Source organism: Eptatretus burgeri, chromosome 14, assembly GCF_056783735.1.
Source record: "Eptatretus burgeri isolate ZD-2024b chromosome 14, Ebu_testis_v1, whole genome shotgun sequence".
Taxonomy (NCBI): domain Eukaryota; kingdom Metazoa; phylum Chordata; class Myxini; order Myxiniformes; family Myxinidae; genus Eptatretus; species Eptatretus burgeri.
In genome coordinates this window covers 13,594,064-13,614,063 of record NC_140974.1, presented here as the reverse complement: position 1 = coordinate 13,614,063, position 20,000 = coordinate 13,594,064, and the positions used below count along the sequence as shown (strand labels likewise).

General features: G+C 44.8%; 1 protein-coding gene across 4 annotated transcripts in view; it reads left to right on the top strand.

Moving 5' to 3' along the window:
* LOC147012683 (collagen alpha-1(XIV) chain-like) overlaps positions 1-20,000 on the top strand; it is a 168,562-nt gene that overhangs the window by 41,247 nt on the left and 107,315 nt on the right. For all 4 annotated transcript variants that reach the window (XR_015051032.1, XM_085853765.1, XM_085853766.1 and 1 more), the window contains 8 exons: positions 1,678-1,821; positions 8,286-8,387; positions 9,778-10,047; positions 11,671-11,863; positions 12,191-12,312; positions 12,436-12,588; positions 12,764-12,883; positions 13,060-13,224. Coding sequence is in view for 3 of the 4 variants with exons in the window: in XM_085853765.1 (XP_085709891.1) it covers positions 1,678-1,821; positions 8,286-8,387; positions 9,778-10,047; positions 11,671-11,863; positions 12,191-12,312; positions 12,436-12,588; positions 12,764-12,883; positions 13,060-13,224 (1,269 nt within the window). In the remaining variant the exon portion in view is untranslated. The remainder of the gene's footprint in view (positions 1-1,677; positions 1,822-8,285; positions 8,388-9,777; positions 10,048-11,670; positions 11,864-12,190; positions 12,313-12,435; positions 12,589-12,763; positions 12,884-13,059; positions 13,225-20,000) is intronic.

The window sequence follows — 20,000 nt, the reverse complement described above, 5'->3', positions numbered from 1 at the left end:
AACTACGTGTTCCTCAATGATCTCGACTTGAAATGAAATTTTAGGAAAACATCTAAATTAAGTGCTTGAGATTATCTCTAATATGACCACAAATTCCTTGGGGGAATTTTTCTTTCATAGTCCGCATTGACCCCTTATTTCCCAGTTTTCTTGCCTTTGAGGACATTCATCTCAAATATTTGGGATTGATATAAACTTGTGAAAATGGGTGTGACCCTTACACACCATCTCCTTTTGGGTAATGGTCCATCGGGGTCATGCCCTGTGGATCCCATACCCCTTCTTACAATATTCCCTCCTCTTCTATTTTGATTTCCTTCTTCCCTTCTTAATGCCACAACCCTTTTCTCCTGCTTACTCGATCTGTGACCTCCCCCCCCCCCCAACCCCTCCACACCCTTCCTCTCCCTCTTCTGGGAATATCCTGCATGCCATTGTGTAACTATGAACCATTTAAATGATGGAAATAAGGTTGCTTATTCCAGTTTTATTGTGAAATTATATTACAGTTTTGGAGATGCATCATTTAAAGATAACAGTAATAATACTTAAAATAATAATAACGACAACAACAACAACAAGGTCAATGATATTAACAACAATGCTCCTTCATTTGTCTACACCGTTTTCCACCACATTTAAAAGGCTGAAACTGTTTTCTTGGTCATAGTTTAATCTTGATGAACGAGCCACGCTTGCACATACAACATAAATGTGTTTGAAAGTAATATTGTTGATGAAAAAAAACAGCAACTTTGTTTTGATTTACAGGGTTATTTTCACAACACCGCATGAGCAGACTGGGGGGGACTGAGTGGTAAACCCTGGCAAGCTGCAGCTGCCCACAGTGTCCTCCGAAAGAACGAAAGGTCTTGGCAAGCAAACCATCTCGTCTGTGCGTGATTAGAGGAGATTTTGATTTCCTCGAATCACACAACAGGATGAATGCCTTGCATTGGCTTAACTGGTCTTGACCCCAGGAAAGTTCTCGACCTGCTTGGTCAGTATGGTTAATGTGATCACGTCGGTTTCCTTTGCCTCGTGACCATCGTAACAAAAGCAGAAGCAGACCACCGTCGGTCCTCGATAACACATGTTACGCAGCAGCTCTTAAAAAGAAGAGGGTTTCCTCGGCTCCCTTGAAGGAATAGAGAGGGACGTGCTCGAGATGGCTTTCGCCGAGGCCAGGGGGGTCTTGAGGCTGAGATGGAATGAGAATAATGCATCCTGTGAGACATGGGGATGCTTTGAACTTTTTATGTTTTCTTGGCACGTCGTCAGCCAACGCTGAGCTTATTCACATTTGTCACTTTCTTCGTTCTTGTCGCAAGTTTTACGGATAATGAAAGAGCACTTATCGACATCATAAAGAATGACATCTAAAGAACACAATGTGAAGAATCTCTTCTCGGAACAGTTTTTCGATCTGAGCTTCGGACGTGCAGTTGATGTGCTGATAGATCGACTGAACCGAGAGAAATCTTTGTCCAGCTCTTCATGTGCATGTTTGCTCGACATTTTTACAGTGGTTTTATATTGCCAAAGCACGAGGTACATTTTGATGAAGTTCATGTTCCTTTGAATCTCGGCTCATAAAAAGTTCGAGTTTCGCAAAAACAAGAGGATGGTTTTCAAAGTTAAACCTGGTTTTTAATCTTGATGATGTGTTTCTTTTAGGAGGCCCACCACAGCATTTAAATATACCCAAGACAAAATCTCAAACAGTCTTGAAGAATCTCCAATCAGGGCAAGAGTACACCATCCAAGTCGTCGCCTACGATTCTTCAGGAGAAAGCGAGGCGGTTACCACCACAACTTACAGTACGTCACCCTCACACCTGGTCTGCATGTGTCGCATCAACGCGTGCCTTGTCCCATCTGCCATGGCTGTACCACTGCCATCTGTGAATTATATAATCCCTTTGATCTCTCAATTGTGCCTCAACTCTCCCACCTTGTGCATGTTTACAATAAGCATTATCTGTACTGGGGCAGCATCACAAACTGTACAATGTATGATTCGACCTGTCATGACAACACAGGTGTAGTTAAAGGTAAATTAATAACTGCATTGGCTTAATAATAACAATAATAATAACTTTTTTGTAGCACGTCAACGTTAAAGTTTTTGGTGCAAGTTATTTAGAAGCTTTCCATTCATTAATATGTGTACTAGGATGCTAAAATTTGGTATGGAGGTTCCTTTGGGGTATACTATTGGTGTCGTGAAGTTGAAATTAACAAATGATTTTTTTTAAAAAAATTAAATTTCAACCTAAGATGGTGTCAAAGCCACCCAATGCTCGCCTGTTTATACGAGACGCTTGCCATTCATTTAATATGTGTACTAGTTTACTGATTACAATATACAAATACATATATTGCTTTAAAATTATTTGGATCAGACTTCACTGCAATGCTTTATAAAAAATATTATTAGACTAGTCTTTTAAAAACGATAAATGTATAAACAGGCGAGCATTGGGTGGCTTTGACACCAACTCTCTGGTTATGCCTCTGCCAATGAAGTTGCAGGAGGCATTATGTTTTTAGGTTGTCCTTCTGACTGTCTGTCCATCCGCCCGTGTGTTTCTGATAGGTTTTCATTTCCCCGATAACTTAAGAACGCCTGAAGGGATCCAAGTCAAATGACGTAAAGATGAACTGAATAGATTTTTGGATCAAAGGTCAGAGGTCATGTTTGGTGTAAATTATGACACTGCACTAACTTGTGAACCAGTGATAGGATTTTGACCACTCTTGGTATAAATGTACAGTGTGATGCAAAGATGAAGTGGTTAGATAGTGGCAGCAAGATAGATAGCAAGAGGTCAAAGGTCAGAGTCAGTGATAGGTTTTCGTTGCTGCAATAACTCTAGAATGGCTGAAGGGATCTAAGTCAAACTTGGTACAAGGTACATATCATGATGTGTACATGAACTGATTCGATTATGAGGTCAAAGGTCATGTCAGGTAAAGATGTGATATTTGAGAACAGCTGAAGGGATTTAAGTAAAACTTGGTACAGGTATTATCATGATGTAATAATGTTGGTGGAGGCATATCCGTCGACGTTGTAACATTGAAGTGCCGTTCTAGTTCCTGCGGTCATCCTGCCAAGATAAACAACTCTTGATGTGCTAATCCATGGTGCACATGTCGACTGCACTGTTTGTTCAGTGTGTTAAATAGTTCATTCCTTAATCCTCAACCTTACGTGTGTGCTCTTGAGATTGTCTAAAGATTCAAAAAGTATGACGTTTGTAGCAATTATCTCCACAGGGCTTGACAAATGATCCGAACATCTCCAAATTCCACATTTTCCTTCCTCCCAAAATTCCTTCTCCCCGTCCCCTCCGACCTTCATTCTGTTTCCCACCTACCTCAAGGCTCCTAACCCTTCATCACCCATCCCTCTCCCCGACCTTCATGTGCAAGCACCTTACACTACTGGGGCAATTTATTTTTCTGTTGTTTTTTTACCACTCTGTTCATCCATGACTGCTTCATTTCCTGATTTTTGTTTAATACAAGGTTTTCGCTCACAGCATGTTGCTGATTCCTATCTCCTGATAAGTTACACCCTCACTTTGAAAGACCCTCTCCTCCTAGTGATGGAGGAACTGCCTATTATATGGAGGAAACTCTCTCTCCATGACTTCTTCTTCAGCCTCAACTTTCCCATCCAGTCTTCTCTAACTTCTTCTCCAACCTTAACTTCCCTTGAGAAGGTAGATAAAGTTCCTTCCAGCCTCAAGCCTGCTTCAGCGACAAGTCCAGATGCCGCCAGTGCCTGTGCTCTCAAATCCCGCTGTGCTGCTCTTGCTTCTCCTCTGTCTGTACTCTTCAGAATATCCTTGTCCACCCCAATCTGCCTGGAATTTTTGCAAACATCACTCCCATCCACAAGAAATGGCACAAAAATGGATCCGAAAAAGGCAGTATCTTCAGCTCGATCTTGTTCCTCATCTACATATGACCTCACAGATACTCTGGAAGCCCTGTCTTCTGTTTTTTTTTTACAGATGAATGCTCATTGTATTGTACAGTACTCACCCCAATCGCACCAACAGACTGAAAGGAGTTGCATCATTCTCTGCTGATCTGATTTTGATTGCATCCTGCTCTCAGAAATGGAACGTCTTTAAATCCTGGAGCATCTCACAGTCACACCTTGTCTCTCTGGGAAGCATTGTCATATGAGAACGGCACGAGGTAGAGCGCATACCTCTGCCAGGCTGAACAGTTTATGTTTTGTATCCCACTGATGGACCGGATCTGGATCCGGACCTGAACCAAAATCAAATCGGGTTGTTCTTGTCACCTAACTAACTCATCCGCCAAGTTTCATCCTAATCCATCCACATTTTGAGATATCATGCTATATATTGTTGTGGTTTCCCGCCCGTCGGCGTGTGGGCGACCGCTTCTCGCCAATGGCGGCCGCTCTCACCCACCGAACGGACAAACCGAGTCGCAGCTTTCGGATCAACGCCAAAATCCAGCTCCGGGTGTATCTTTAATCACACTGAAAATCAGCTTGCTATTCTGTCCGCGCACGACAGGGTCCGATCGCCGAATTGTCGATTTACCTAATTATGCGCACAGACAGAAATGCCAGGGATTTACACCTCGACGGGACCTGCTTGGAAACGAGCCGCTAAGCAGCTCGCTCCGTTTGCGATTTGCCGAGCAGTGTATATCACCAAACCCCGCCGGATCCGATTCTCTTATCGGTTATTAACAACCAGCTATATTCCGAACTTATTTATGGCAGTTCAATTGAGGGAAGAGAACGCAACGAGCAGGTGTACATTCACACAAGGACATTTATTACACACACAACACATATGCAGTCATGCAGTCATGTATGCAATCAGGTACGTATGCAATCAAAGCAATTAATGCAATGGGGGTAAGGGACAGGACACGAGCAAGAGAAAGAACTACAACCATTGGTCTATTTATTATGTACACTTATTACAATTCTACTTAAGGACATGGCGCCACGACATTCATACAAAGAAAAACCCCAGGAAAGGAAAGGGCAAGAACTGGGCCTCGTGGGCCTTTAATAGTTCACGGAGCTGTGAAGACCGCAGGGGCTCCGAGAGCCCGCGCTGGTTACCTGCCACCTTCGTGGCGACTCGCTGGTTGACCCTCGATGTTTCGTCGACACGGAAGTTGGCGCTGCTCGACTGGGTTGGCCCAAGCCCCGCCGTGCGGCCTAGTGGTTCGGGCCTAGCCGACGACACCTCGGAGGAACGAACGGGCCTTTGCTCTTGCAAGAGTTGATGCTCTTTTAAGAGCCCGTCCGTTCCTCAGCGTTGGCGATCTCTCTCCGGCCTTCTCCACCGTCACGCCATTCTGCGCGGCACGGCAGGCTTGGTTGCGCTCTAGCGACCCAAAGTTCAGCATGGCAGGCTGCGCTCCAGGCTCCCCTGACTGCCCTCCACTGGGCTCGAATCCCGGCTCCAAGCTCCAGGCTTCCGCTCTCTGTAGCTCCCTGACAGACTCCGAACCCCGACAGACTCGCTTGCTTGGCGTTCAGCGCGCCTTTATATGGGGTCCGTGAGTGAGGTCTGATCTTTCATCTCTCACCCTTCACCCCTCGCTGGCTCCGCCCCTTTTGATCTTTTGATCCGATTTCGACGTGAAGCTCGGTGAGAGCAGACGTAGTAGAAATCATCAGCTCCCGCGGACGTTGCAGAGATCATCGGCCCTCGCCCCAACTAGGGAGTCCCAGCGTCTGGTGGCAGAGATGTTGTTCGTTCAGGACGCTGTTGCCGGTAACAAGATGGCGGCGTTAGTGAAGATGAAGGTGAGGCGATGTTTGTTGTGGCGTAGGTGGTGAGGAGATGTCGTGGTTGTCATTGTGGAGATGGTTGAGGATGGTGTTGTTTTCGTTGTGGAGAGGTTTGATGAGATGCTGTTGAGGAGATGTCGTGATTGGCGTTGTGGAGATGTGGTTGTTCCAAAATAAAGTAGCAAAAGAATAATGGCTGACTCAAAGATCACAGCCCGGTTACACGAATAAACCCCTTTAAACATCGGTGGGGAAATCTAATCTGAACACTCACTTATCGACATAACTGATCCAAAGGTCCTGGATGGTGTTCTGTGAATTTCCACAACCGTAACAATATCATCTTTAGCCCAATCACTCAATGGTGAAGAATCCACTATGAAAATTCTCTGATCCAGATCCGCATTCGAATCTTCACCAAAATCAAATCAATTCTTCCTTGCAGCACACCCAACCCGTCCACCAAGTTTAGTCCGAATCCACGCAAAACTTTTTGAGATATCATGCTACATATCATTTTAGCCGAATCTCTCAAAGGTGGAGAATCACTTTTAAAGTTATAGTATCTGGATCCGGATCTTCACCACAATCGAAACAATTCGTCGAGGTCACACACCCAACCCTTCCACCAAATTTTGTCCGAATCCGTCCACAACTTTTTGACATATCCTGTTCACAAACAAACAAACAAACAAACAAGAAAGATGTCCTGCATAGCATTATACTTGTGTGAAATCAATAAAACAAATTTGACCTCAAAAATAACCACTGGTTGAATTTACTGACCTGATGTGCAAATCCTCTTCAAATTAAAAGTCAATTGGAGGAAAATTGATTATTTTATAAATTTGAAGAAACACTACTGTGCTGCATCTCCCGTGATGAGGCCGAAAGCACAAGGCCTGCTGCTCTCACACTGCTCACAGGTCAGTGGCCTTTTCTCTCTTACCACGTCCACTCCGGTCTCACTCTTTCTACTCTCTGACCCTTCCCAATTCCTCCAGTAGACTTGCATTAGACCAGTAACCCATCCTGGTTTAGACTCCCAAAATTGAGGCTTTCCGCACACCCCCAATCTTTTGGTCTTCTTTTCTCACATTTCTGGAGCAGTGTTCCGGAGACTGTTCAATCCTACCCTTCCCTCCAGCACTTCTCGCAAACGTTGCACCACCATCTGATATGATCTCCTATTCACTCTTGTGGTCATTTCTCCCCCATGAACCTGACCTCACCCTCTCATACTTGCGGGTTACTGTGTTTCCTCCCACTGCTCTCTTTCCTCTTTTTCCTGTTCATCCATATTAACTTGTTTGTGTCCAGCTCTGGCCCCACTGTCCCACTGTGTTGTTTGTTGCCCTTTTTCCCATCTGTCATATCACTCTGTCCATGAGCCATGATTTTGTTCGCAAAAGAAGCTCCTTAAAAATGCAGCACACATCTCGACCGTGGTTTCTCCTGGCTCAAATGCATTTGAGCTCTTCTGCATACGCTGAGCCCCTGCTTTACTTTTACTCGCCACTTCTCTCCGAACACTGTGGTGTGTCCGTGTGTTCTTCTCTGCCTGTTTCCCCTTGACTACCATCTGTTGACCCTTTGTTTTTGTTTTTTTTGTCATTCAGCTCTTCTGAAGCTGTGACATGTGTATAAATAGGCATATTGCCAGATTCGTTGAATGCCAGGATGCCAGTGAATACCAGATTCAAATCTGAACTTGGGCTCAATGGCAGATTCTTATTCTACAATCTCAATGTAATCTTTGTATTTCCTTTCCCATGTTTGAAAAGCATCCTTGCAGGGCAGTTCAGGTACTGCCTTTTAAAACGACACTTGGGAGCCTATAGAAAGTATGAAGATGTTTCTACCTCGAAAGCCTCACTGAGCAGTCACAGAATTATTATTTTTGGTTCAGCCATCAGTGGAAACGCTCCAAGATTGCTTTCCAAATGACTTCATTACTAAGCTCACTTCCTGGAGAAACCAACCTGTTTTCCCCCTACCCTCCTCTCTTTCCAAGATTGAGGCTCATGGAAAATGATACAATCGAAATTTAAAGCTTTCATGAAAAGATAATTCAATTGTCCTATTAATTTGCAATTGATCACTGGCTTTGACGTCAACACAAATTTTTATTTCGGACCCTCGGCATCAAAATGCTACATATATCGAACAAACAGTTTCAATTGGAGCACCTCGCCGCCATTAAACAATTTAAATTGCATCAGATGTGGCAGTAAATTGGAATTGTTGCTCCCAACTCGCCAGCTCGATGACAGAAGACACCATTTGCGTTTTTGCCTACCCATCCCAACCTTGTTTCAAATCCCATGCAGGCACAGGCACCTTGCTGGTGATAATGATGATGATAATGATGATGATGATGATGATGATGATGATGATGATGATGATGATGATGATGATGATGATTGATGAATGCAATATAGAAAGAAAAAAATTTGCGTTTTTTTTTTTCCATTTGCAGTTGGTGAACCTACAGAAAGAGGCAGAAAAAAGGAAGGGGAGGAAAAGATAGTAGATCGAAAGAAAGAGGAGGAAGATAAATATAAAGATCTTTTTGATGGCAGTAAGTTCGCAAGTTTTGAGAACTCATTCTAATCCCTGTAATGTCATGTGAGGCTGTTGCTGCCAAGCTTTGAAAAATGTTGATTCATTGAATGTTTGTAATTTGTGAATATGTTCACGCGATTAATATGTTGATTCAACACTGGCTGTTCGACCAGAAAGTTTGCTCTGCACATATACTTAAGGTTGTTTTTACATGAACATATCAGAACTGTTAATCCTTTACGTGCAATCGGAGAAAACATCGAACAAAAAAACAGCAAAAGTCATGATTAATTGTTTCATTTTTGTCTTTTTCACACGAACCACACAACCGAATACAGCCAAAGCACATCCGATACCAGACCGAGATGAAGCTTGATTGGCAGCAGGCACAAGGTGCTTGGCTCTGAAAGTGGAATAGGTTTTGGTGGCATTGAGCAAGCCACATCTCATCCTCATGTAGCTTCAAACATCATAAACCCATGACATTATTATTGACCTGGCAAGTCACCAATGAATATGAAAGGGACAAACAAGACCCTGAACACAAACAAACAGTTGAAACAAAATGAACATGATATCTCAAAACTGTATTCGGCCCGATATGTTCTCGTGGATCAGGTATTGTGTGGCGGAGGTATGCACTCTACCGAGTGCCCTTCCAGTTGATGATGTTTTCACTTGTATTTAGCTGGAGAAGCATTGCAGATTACTTTTTATCAGAATATGAACGATTTGATATGAACTATACTGCTACGCAATCGTAAAAGCTGAGGCAGGCCAGGACAGTTTGTTATCATGGAAACAAAAACTGACCATTCAAGGTCAATCTCAAGAGTGTGGCATCATCGGGGCATTCGCAACAACTTGCAAACTGATACTTGGCTTGGCTGATAGCTTAGAGATGCAACAACTTTGCTTAGAGCCAAGCCTGGTTAGGTCACCACTTCATTGAAGAGTGCTGCATGTTATGTCAGGGATCTGTAATTTGTTGAGGGTCCTGGCACGTAATGGTCAACTCTTGCAAAAGTGTAATTTCTCTTGTGGCCCCAGAACCAAACAAATATATATATATATATATATATATATATATATATATATATATATATATATATATATATATATATATATATATATATATATATCAACTCCAACTCCCACTCACTGCTCCCCCCCTCCTCCCAAACATGATTAATAGTAATTATCATCAATTTACACTTACGCTCTGCATTCACAAGACCCAGATATGACCTTCCCATCGGTGTTAAGAAGCAAGTAAACCAGACACGGTGTCTTACTTTGGGAAATCTGTCTGAATTTTGGCAACTGACGGCATCGAAATTATCTGAATGATATTATACTTTGTGTTCCGTCATGCCACCCTTTCCTGTCCTTTTACTGCAATGCAGGCAATGAGAACCTGTTGGTGAGTCACGTGACCCCAAGTGGATTTCGCCTCGTGTGGAAACCCCACAGCGAAGAGGTTTCAAGCTACGAAGTGCGGTATCGCAAAAGGGGCATGCGCCATCCAGCCAGCACACAAGATTTGACAGGACAGAAAACCTCCGTAAAATTTAGTGGTCTGCAGGGCGGCATCACTTACGAGGTCGACGTCACACCAGTTCTCACTTCAGGACGACAGGCAACAACGTTCAGCGGCAGCATCAGGACACCTCTCGGTACAAAAAAACTGAATTCCTGAAAGTGTTTCACCCTCCTTCCCCCAACTTTCTCTCTGAAATTATTCCTCATCACGGAGCACCTCATTTCACCACCTTCACTGTTCCTCAACCATATGCCTCACCTTAAACCTGTAGCTCCATATACCTTAATCGTTGTCTGCGTAACATAAGTGCCCTTCAAGTTGAAAATGTATCTCCTACTCCTCATATCATTCATAGATCAGATCTTTCATATCTGGACCACCTACTTCAGTGAACAAGAAGTCACATGGTGATCCATCAATTGATTATTGAGGATGATTTAGACCCTTTAGCCTTACCCTTTTTTTTTCCGAAAGCTCGTGCACCGACGCGGCTATGTGCGGAGGAGCTCCTCCGTGCTGAAGAAATAAGTCTCTCATTCGCCAAAATTCTCAATGAGAGCATTTGAAGAATCCATCTCTTTCATTCCAAGCTGTTAGCTCTGATTAATATCCCAGAACCCCGTGGGCCGAATTCGTAGCTCACCATTCCATTATCCTGAAATTTTATTGCCTGACTTTAATGTCTCATTTCTCATCACATTTAGCATTCTCTTTCCACACTCGAGAGCACTGGGATGTTGTTGTGTGTTTTTTTTTTTTAATTTTTTCTAATTTTTTTTGATGGAATGCCAAGGATTAAGATTACGAGAAGAGAGCTTTGTACTGACATGCAGCCACATCGAGTAAAAAGCAAAATGAGTGCAGTCAGCGTTTTCACATCTGATAGCCAGATGGTGTGAACTGTTGGCACCATGTTCAAAATGTGTTTTTGGATTGTGCTTGTGTTCTGCTGCTCCGGGGCAGCTGGCCTTCCATACCACGACTTCTTGTTTCACCTCCCGATGCTTCCACAAACATGTATGTGCATTGTCTCTTTTCCTCAGTGAGACGAGTTGGATTCCAGGAGGCTCTGGAGGGTAAGGTGCTCAGCTTCACCTCGTGGAGCCTCCTGGCAGCTTTCCTAACATCCCTGAGATGCTCGGATCAATCATCGTATGCCAACAATCACTGTTGTATTTTGATTGTGCATTCTGATTGAACTGACTGGGTGTGCTGCGTATTTTCCTCAATCTAAGAGCCAGTGTATTGGTGCACTGCTGCGAGTTTTCTTGGCTTAATTTATTTCTCGAGAAAGGCTCTGCGGTGATGAAATGCCAAAAGAGTTCAAATACGGCATATGAAGTACCATCCATCCATCGGGACCAGACTCTGTTCAGAGCGTCGGTGCTGCCGAAGCAGTCTCCTGGGCTATTGGACACAATCCTGGATGGGTCGCCACTCTGACGCAGGATACTCGAATAGCTCGATCATCCCAGTAAGCTGGTACTCATTTTGCCAACCTCTGAAGGATGACAGACTGAGTCAACCCCACCTAGGATTAGTTTAATGACCAAATGGGATTTGAACTCAGGACCCTGGAATCCCAAGCCTGCCACCCTAACCATTAAGCCAACACCAGACATATATGAAGTACAAATGTCCTCACATGTGCACAAATGGAAATAATCTGCCCATTTTGTAGATCATAACTTTACGCAATCATCTGACAATACAAGACGTTTATTCTGATGAGTCAAAGATCCTTTTCCCTCTCCAGAATCTCAAGTACCACCTCCACGTGACCTCTTGGTGACGGATGTCTACAGTGACGGTGTGAAGCTCACTTGGAAAGACCCTGCAGTTGCTGTCACAGCTTATCGAGTTTCAGTGTTTCCTGAAGGCCAGAAGGACCTCATGTCGGAAGTGCTGCTTGATCCTCCTGAGAACATGGTGGAACTGCAATACCTCAGGTCGGGGGAGGGGGGGGAGTATGGGAAGAAGGAGAAAGGGGAGGGGTGGGAGTGAGAATGTCTTTATTTGTTGCTCACAGCTGCAGGACCTTGAATACAACTACAGTTGACATCTATGAGTTAAGTGTGCTGTTGGCAAATTAATCGAGCCAGAAGAAAATATGATGTCATCAAAAATAGCATTTTCACACACAAGCACCATGGGCCCCACAAGGAGGTGCAAAATGAGACTGTCGGTGCTGTCGTCGTGCAAAATTCAGCAAAGATGCATTGTGTCTGCGATTGAACAAAGAATAGTCAGACATTGTGTCTGCCCATTCATTGCAGCCCGAGCACGACGTATGAAGTAAGGGTACATGCTACATACCACGTCGGAGACAGCGAGGGGGTCACCGGGCTATTCACCACAGAGTCGACTGCTACCCCACCTCCCATTTATGAATATACAGGTAACCCGTATCCTAATGCAGAGATGCTTTATGACATCATATTGCTCTTCGCATCGTTATTGAGGTGCATTTTGTACTGAGGAATTTTGGTTTGTCCGCCATATTTCTGCTCTGTGCGTGCAGATGAATTTGCCTGTGTGTCACTAAACAAAGCTGACATTGTTCTGCTGGTGGATGGCTCGTGGAACGTTGGACGGTCCAACTTCAACCTTCTTCGACGGTTCTTGATTGAACTTGTGGAGCCTTTTGAAATTGGCCTCAACGACGTGCTCTTTGGTTTGTTCGTTTTTTTTTTTTGAGCCTGGGTTGTTTTTATTCTCAATCCACTCTTCTTCCTTCATGTCTTTGTTTTTTTATTTATTGATTTATTGATTTGCCTTTCACATTCTTCTTTGTCGTGACAGTGTACAAGCAATGTCCTCATGCTGTGGCCATGTGTCCATGTGTGCAGGCTTGGTACAATACAGTAGGAGCCCTCGAACTGAGTGGGACATTGATAGTCATTTAACCAAAGAAGACTTGCTGAAGGCCATTGCGAAGCTGTCATTCATGGGTGGCATTTCAAAGATAGGTATCTTAATTCACACTGAAAATTCATAAATGAGTGCAATGCGGCATGGAGTGTGCAAGAATATATATGAGTGGACTCGATTTGTAAATTTTTCATGAAAACTTTCAAACACCTTTGGCCTGGTCCTCATGCGATGTAAGAGACGCCTTTTCACGTAATACGTGGTGTGTATGCAGGAGAGGCGCTCAAACATTTGCTGGAAAGTACATTCGTGGACGGTATGGGTACGCGGGTGGGGGTTCCTCGTGCTGTTGTGCTGATCACAGATGGACATTCAGACGATGATGTGGCTGGACCAGCACAAGCCTTAAAAGAAGCCGGCGTGATTGTGTTCATCATAGGTATGTCTATCTTGGCAATGAGTGGCGATTGTCATCGAGAGATACATGACTCGAGGTTCATTATTGGTAAAAACAAGACATAATTATTGAAGAATATGTTGATTGTGACATCATATTTGTTAAATTCGAGAAGATGATGTGACTCTGCATGATGAAGTAACATTTTCTGGATGATGGCAAATTGAACTGTGACTGATCCTGGCTCGGGCTCGGTCAATGCAAGGTGTAAAGCATATCATCGTGTCCACCCTGGGTTTTCTTTGATGTGGGCTGCCGCTGAAGCTTCAGCGGTTGTCAGCCGCTGCTCTACTGCCGGCTACTCCCCCAGTATTTTTTTTTCACAAATAAGTCTAAAAAAAATGTGGAGGTGTTTTATGCTCAACTTAATTCAATCGAGGCAACAAATGTTGGCATGTGGCCGATACAGTTCAAGTTTTATTATTAGTTCTGTTTTTGTATTTCCAAGATCTATCAACCACCAACAAGTCGAGAGTTCAAAGAACACCTGACCTCGCACAGTCTTGAGACCAAAGGACATGGGTGGGGTCTGCGAGTGGCACATTTGATTGGTCGAGATGATGTAAAATGCTGCTATATTTTGTCTAAGTATGGCGAAACTCCATCATTGGCACACATGAGCTCCTGACCACATACAAAGCTTTTATCCGCAGTCTGATGGAGTACTGCTCCCCCCCCTCTGGGGTGGTGCTCCTGCCTCACACCGAGCTCGACTTCACACTGTGGAAACCAAGGATTTTAGGATCATTGGTATCTCCCGTGATGAAGCTTAGTCTTTGGGTCTCTCACTCTCTCACCGGAGGCAAGTCCGTGGTCTTTCTGTCTTTTACCGTCTCCTCTCCTCCCTTACTCCCCTCCCCGCCCCCGCTCTGTCTGAGATTTGTCCCCCCAATATTTCCGCAGGGAGCTCAACGTCTGCCAGTAACCCCCTTCTGGTAAAACTGCCAAAATCAAGAATCACTGCTCACCTTCACCCTTTCATTCCTCTTTTTCCCCGCCTCTGGAACAAACTCCCACACTCCCTTCATTTCCACTCTTCCCTCAAGGTCTTCAAAACAGCTGTTCACCACTTCCTCTTGTCATCCCCCATCCAAAACCATGATATTTTCCACCCACGTCAATCCACCCAAAACCCACATCCTTTAAATTTCCTGTTTTCTTTCCTGAAAGTTCCTGTACTACCATCTTGTTTACTCCGTGTACCCCGCACCATCCCTCTCCCTTCCACAGATCTCCTATTGTCTCTGTTCCCCACTATTTTGTGCTTCCCTCTCCCACCCGTCTTGTCTCCAGCCTTGTTCTATGTTTCGGTGTATTAGCTCTCACACGAGCCATGACATGGTAGAAAAATTTATATAAAAAAACTTTGAAAAGGGGGTTTTTGAAAGTGTCAAAATGGAGATTTGTGTTCTCCAGTGTTCAAGTACATAATTCGTTTGAAATAAAATAAAGATTTCATTGTTTGTCGAAAAAAAAAAAAAATCAGAAATTTACCGCCATTGATATTATTGCTCCTGACCACAAACAAATCTTTCATCCGAAGCCTGATGGACAGGGCCGGATTTACCATGTGGGGGGCCGTTGGTCACAATGATTGTGGGGGGGCCCCAAATTTGGAGATTAATCAACAACTTAAATTATAACTGCTTTTTCATCAACAACTGAACTTGTATCTAGATTTGTCAGATCCTGATCAGGAATGATTTGGCAAACATGTTCACAAATTACAATTAAATCTGACAACATGACAAGATGGACGGATTGTTCTTGATGTGGCTGGTGACTTATCTCTGAGCTCATTCGAAAATCAAATCACAAAAATGCTGTTGCTGCAAGATTAAGAGATAGAGATGGACTAATAGAAGAAAATAACAAACGACGCGCTGTCATTAATCATACTACGAACTTCGACTAAAAATCTTCTAACTTCTAAGAACCCTCTGGACAAGAGAAATCCGAAATGGTGATTAATAGCCGACTTCCAGCGACCCCAAATATAGGGCAGTGTCATCCACATCAACGAACATACACACGGTGCCTTAATCAATGGACGAGCTTCCTGCGTGACTCCGTGGCAGCGAACACGGATATGATACTGTCAACCTGCATGGAATTGAGCACATCGGATTCGGTTGAAATGATAGTCAGATTGACCAGTCTCTGCTGCCCCATCGTGGAGCGAAGATGGTTCTTGATGAGCTTGAGTTTCGAAAACGAGCGCTTCCCGGAGCAGTTCGACACCATCAGTGAGAGGCAAATCCAAAGCAGCACTTCCACGTTTGGGAAAGTATCGGTGAGTTTTCGCTCGATGAGAAAACTGTACATCTCAAGTTCAGTACGGCCCGAGTCTGGCTCTGACTCCTTCATCATGGCTTGCAACTGAATCATTTCTTCTGTGAGGTCAGGTGATAGATCTTCCCGATACAGCTCGACGAGCTTCGAGCATGACTCTCGAATCTGCTCCACTTCGAGTTGAACAAGAGCACGCAGGAATCCAAATCTGTCGCTCATCTCGCTGTAAGCGTTTGTACGCTTTTCCAACTGCGACAGCAGTACGTCGATCACTGCAGCGTATCCACTGATGCGAAAGGACTCCTTGGCATCTCGTTCTACTTTGAGAGTGTGTCCGTAGTCCAAGGGAGCGAGGCGGACATTACGCTTTCGTCTACGCGATCCGCGAGTGAATTCCTCCGTACCTGAGCGCTCCACTCCGTCAACAACGAATGTATCAAACTGATCGCGTAATGACTGCACGAAGCTCGTCAGTGACTTGAGGAGCTGCACGGCTGTGTTGAGATCGGTAGCTTGCATCTGAAGGGTTTTACTCGTACGATCAAATCTACCAAGGACAGTAGACCAGAAACCAGCAGAGAACCCTATCTCGAGCGTGCACATCGTTTGGTGAAGTGTCTCGGCGGTGTTTCTCGTTTCACTCTACAGTTGTTCATCATTTGCGATTTCATCGAGGGCATCCATGATTTCGCTGTAACCGTCTGGAAGAGCTCGGGTTCCATCAGAATTAGCCGACCAGCGAGTGTCGCTGAGGCGCTTTGGTACTTGCAGACCTTTGGCTTTCAGGGCGTCAAATAATCTGGCGTAGCACGACGTGGAAGCTGTAAAAAAATACATATACTTGTTCCACGAATTCAAAGAATGCTGCTGCAGGTTTACAGCATCCCACGGCCGATTGACCGACTAAGTTCAGTGAGTGCGTCATGCATGGCACAAATATTGCGAGAGGGTTCTCCTGTTGGATCATTCCCTGCATCCCGTTGTATCGGCCACTCATATTAGATGCGTTATCGTAAGATTGTCCTCGGCAGTTAGCGATGTCCAATCCAGTGGCTTTCAAAAAATCCAGTAATGCCGTCGCTTGCTGGAGTCCAGTGTGTCCTGTATTGCTCAGAAAGGTCATGAAACGCTCCACTGGAGCCTCGTTCTCGATGTATAGTAGAATAACTGTGAGCTGGTCGATGTGGCTTATGTCAGGAGTAGACTCGACTGACACAGAGAAGTATTTTGCCTCTTTCACACGAGCGACCATGTTATCCAGAACAGATTTTCCGATGATGGAGACCAACTCTTCATATGTCGTAGATGATAAGTAGTTGGTGTGGCCACTACCTCGGTTGGCATATTTCTGAATGTGCTGCGCCAAAAATGGATTGTAATCCGCAAGTAATTCCATTAAACCAAGGTAGTTACCATTCGTCCGTGACCCAAAAATTTCATCCGATCCACGGAACGCCAGACCACGCTGAGCGAGAAACGATATCACGCTCACACTTCGTTTCAGCACCTCCCTCCAATAGGACGCAATCTCACTCACCTGTTTGACGAGTTCAGTGTCCACACGACCTGCGGATGTTGCTCTGTCTGACAAGCGGATGGTATTCGCACAATGTACATGCGAACGCTCATGCACCTCGATAGAACGACTGGCATGCTTCCAGTCATTGAATCCTTCCCCACCCAGGACAGTAGCGCCTCCAAAGAGCTTGCAAGTGATGCAGTACAGTTTTCCGGTTGATGTGGAGAAGCAAAGCCAGGACCTTTTCACGGACTCTCCGTTTTGTAGTCTATGGTAAAAAAAAGATTCTTGGAGGAGCAGCGTTTCCTACCTTCAATGAACTGTATGGATGAATCAAAGGGACCAGTCGAATTCTGCAGGGGCTCCAAATCTCGTGATGACCAGGAGTCGATCATCTCTGATGACGGTCGCTCAGGACGCCAACATCCAATGCAATTGGCAAAGCCAGGTCCACGATCAGTCAGTATATCTCTCGCTTCTTCATCTGATGCATGTTCTTCATCGGTGGAACCTTCCGAGATGTTGGGCAAATCTTGGCGCGGGGGTTGCGTTGCCAAATCCACTTGTTCTGTCTCTGTTGGTGTCCCAGCCTCTGTCATGGACGAATTGCCTGTTTGTGCAGGAGTGAAAAACTCTGAGATTTTCTGGGTCTTGTCGACGACGGCCTTGTGTCTTTCATCTTTTTTCTTGGAACGTTTCCGCTTTTGAGCACCACTGTCATGTTTCCGTGGAGCCCTGGATTTGTGCCTGTCGTCACCAAAGCCGCTCATTGTGGTTTCTGCAGCTGGTAGGTACCGAGTAACCGAGATATCGTCAGAGTGCACGTGGGACGTACCACAATCACGAACAACAAGTATGTTTCACACATCTGGAATATAGAAAGTCACACCGTGTTACTGTGCTGTGTGTGCCAGTAAGCAGGGTACTGACAGCGTTCCCTGCCAGCCGCAGTTTCAGTGTGTACAATACTACCCCTGCAGGCCGTGTGCTGTGCTGGCCTGGCCGGGTTTTACCACATTGACTTTCACCTTTTCACCTCTCCTCTAGCTGGACCTCTGTATGCCGCCTGTGCTTGCTGGGCTCTGGTAGGCAGTGCCGTAGTTTGTTGGTCACGCTCAACCATCCGAAGCATCGATGATCGATCCAAAAAAAAGATCTGAATGCGGGCCCTCAATGCCCGGGGCTTGCCACGGGAATTTTTGACCACGTAGGATCCATTCTGTGGACCGTGGAAGAAACGGCTTGATAAAGCCAAAGCTTGAAAAGGACCAAGCCAAAGCTCAATAAAACAATGATGGACAATTTTGAAAAGATATCCTTACAAAGAGTTTACAATCTTCATTCACCGACAATAAAACTTTAGAAGCACATTTTCAAGGGATTTTTAAAATGTCATCGAAATTGGGGGGGGGCCCTAAATGTGGGGGGCCCCACCTGGCCACCCCTAAATCCGGTAGTGCTGATGGAGTCCTGCTCTCCAATATAGGCTGGTGCTCCTGCCTCACACCTTTCTCAGCTTCACGCTGTGGAAACCAAGGCATTTAGGATCATTGATATCTCCCGCGATGAGGCCGAGTCTTTGGGACTCTCACTCTCTCACCGCAGGCAGGTCGGTGGTCTTTCTGTCTTCTACCGTCTCTTCTCGGGCTTCGCCCCCTCCCCCATACTCACCCCCCCCTTACTCTGTCTGTGATCTATCCCCCCTATATTTGCTCAGGGCGTTCAAGTTCAGCCAAAAACCCCTTCTGGTGAAACTGCCAAAATCAAGAATCACTACTCACCTTCACCCTTTCATTCCTCTTTTTCCCCACCTCTGGAATAAACTCCCACACTCCCTCCATTCCCACTCTCCCCTCCAGGTCTTTAAAACAGCTGTTCACCGCTTCCTCTTGTCATCCCCCATCCAAAACCATGATCTTTTCCACCCACGTTAATCCACCCCAAACCCACATCCTTCAAATTCCCTGCTCTCCTTCCTGAAAATCCCTGTGGTGTCCATCTTGTTTACCCCGTGTACCCCGCCCCATCCCTCCACCTCTCCCTTCCATAAATCTCCTATTGTCTCTGTTCCCCACTGTTTTGTGCTTTTCTCTCCCAGCCCTCTCATCTCCTGCTCCGTTTATTACATGTTATGTGTGTTAGCTCTTACACGAGCCACAATATTGGAAACAAACCAAAATATTTTTTTGCCTTCGTGTCTTATACACCATCGTAATTAATACACGACATTAGTTATTTGTGCTTGTTGTTTGTGTCCTTTATGACGTCCTTAAAAACAGAAAGTTCCTGTTTGGCATAATTTTCAATTTAGTTTGACTGCCAGGCAGATAGACAGAGAAAAATAATGATCTCGCTCCTCTCTGCGCATGTGCGATCTGGACTAATTCAGAGCCAAAGTACTATTAAACAACATGTTTGTTTTCCAGACAGACAGAGACAGAGACAGACAAAATTAACCAATTGCTTAACCCCATCTTTCGCTTGACGTACATAGTGTGACAACCAACAACCATGACGTGTGACTCACATGGGTAATAATGTCTGCACTATTGTGTTCTGCAACCGAAATATCGTGAAACAATTCTGTTATATTGCCCTTCATATATACCCCAATTCCTGGAGACAGACAAACAAAGCCGATCAACGTCACTCAGATGAACCAAACATAGTGGTGCTACTGAATGCAGTGTGACATGCTGAAATTGAGCATCAGCTGGAAAATGAAAGCAACACAAACTTCACTCTTAAATTCTACCTTTGGGAATGTGTGTATCTTTGAAATATGTCGAGCACCTGGTGCGTGTATCTTCAAACTTTTCTGCAGTGATTCCGTTTATCAAATGGCTCACCTTGAATTGCAATCGTGTCTTCGTTGAGAATGTTCTGAGCTTGTCTGTGTCACTTTTTTGGCAGTACTGTGGTGTGCCGGCCTCCCATACTCCACGTC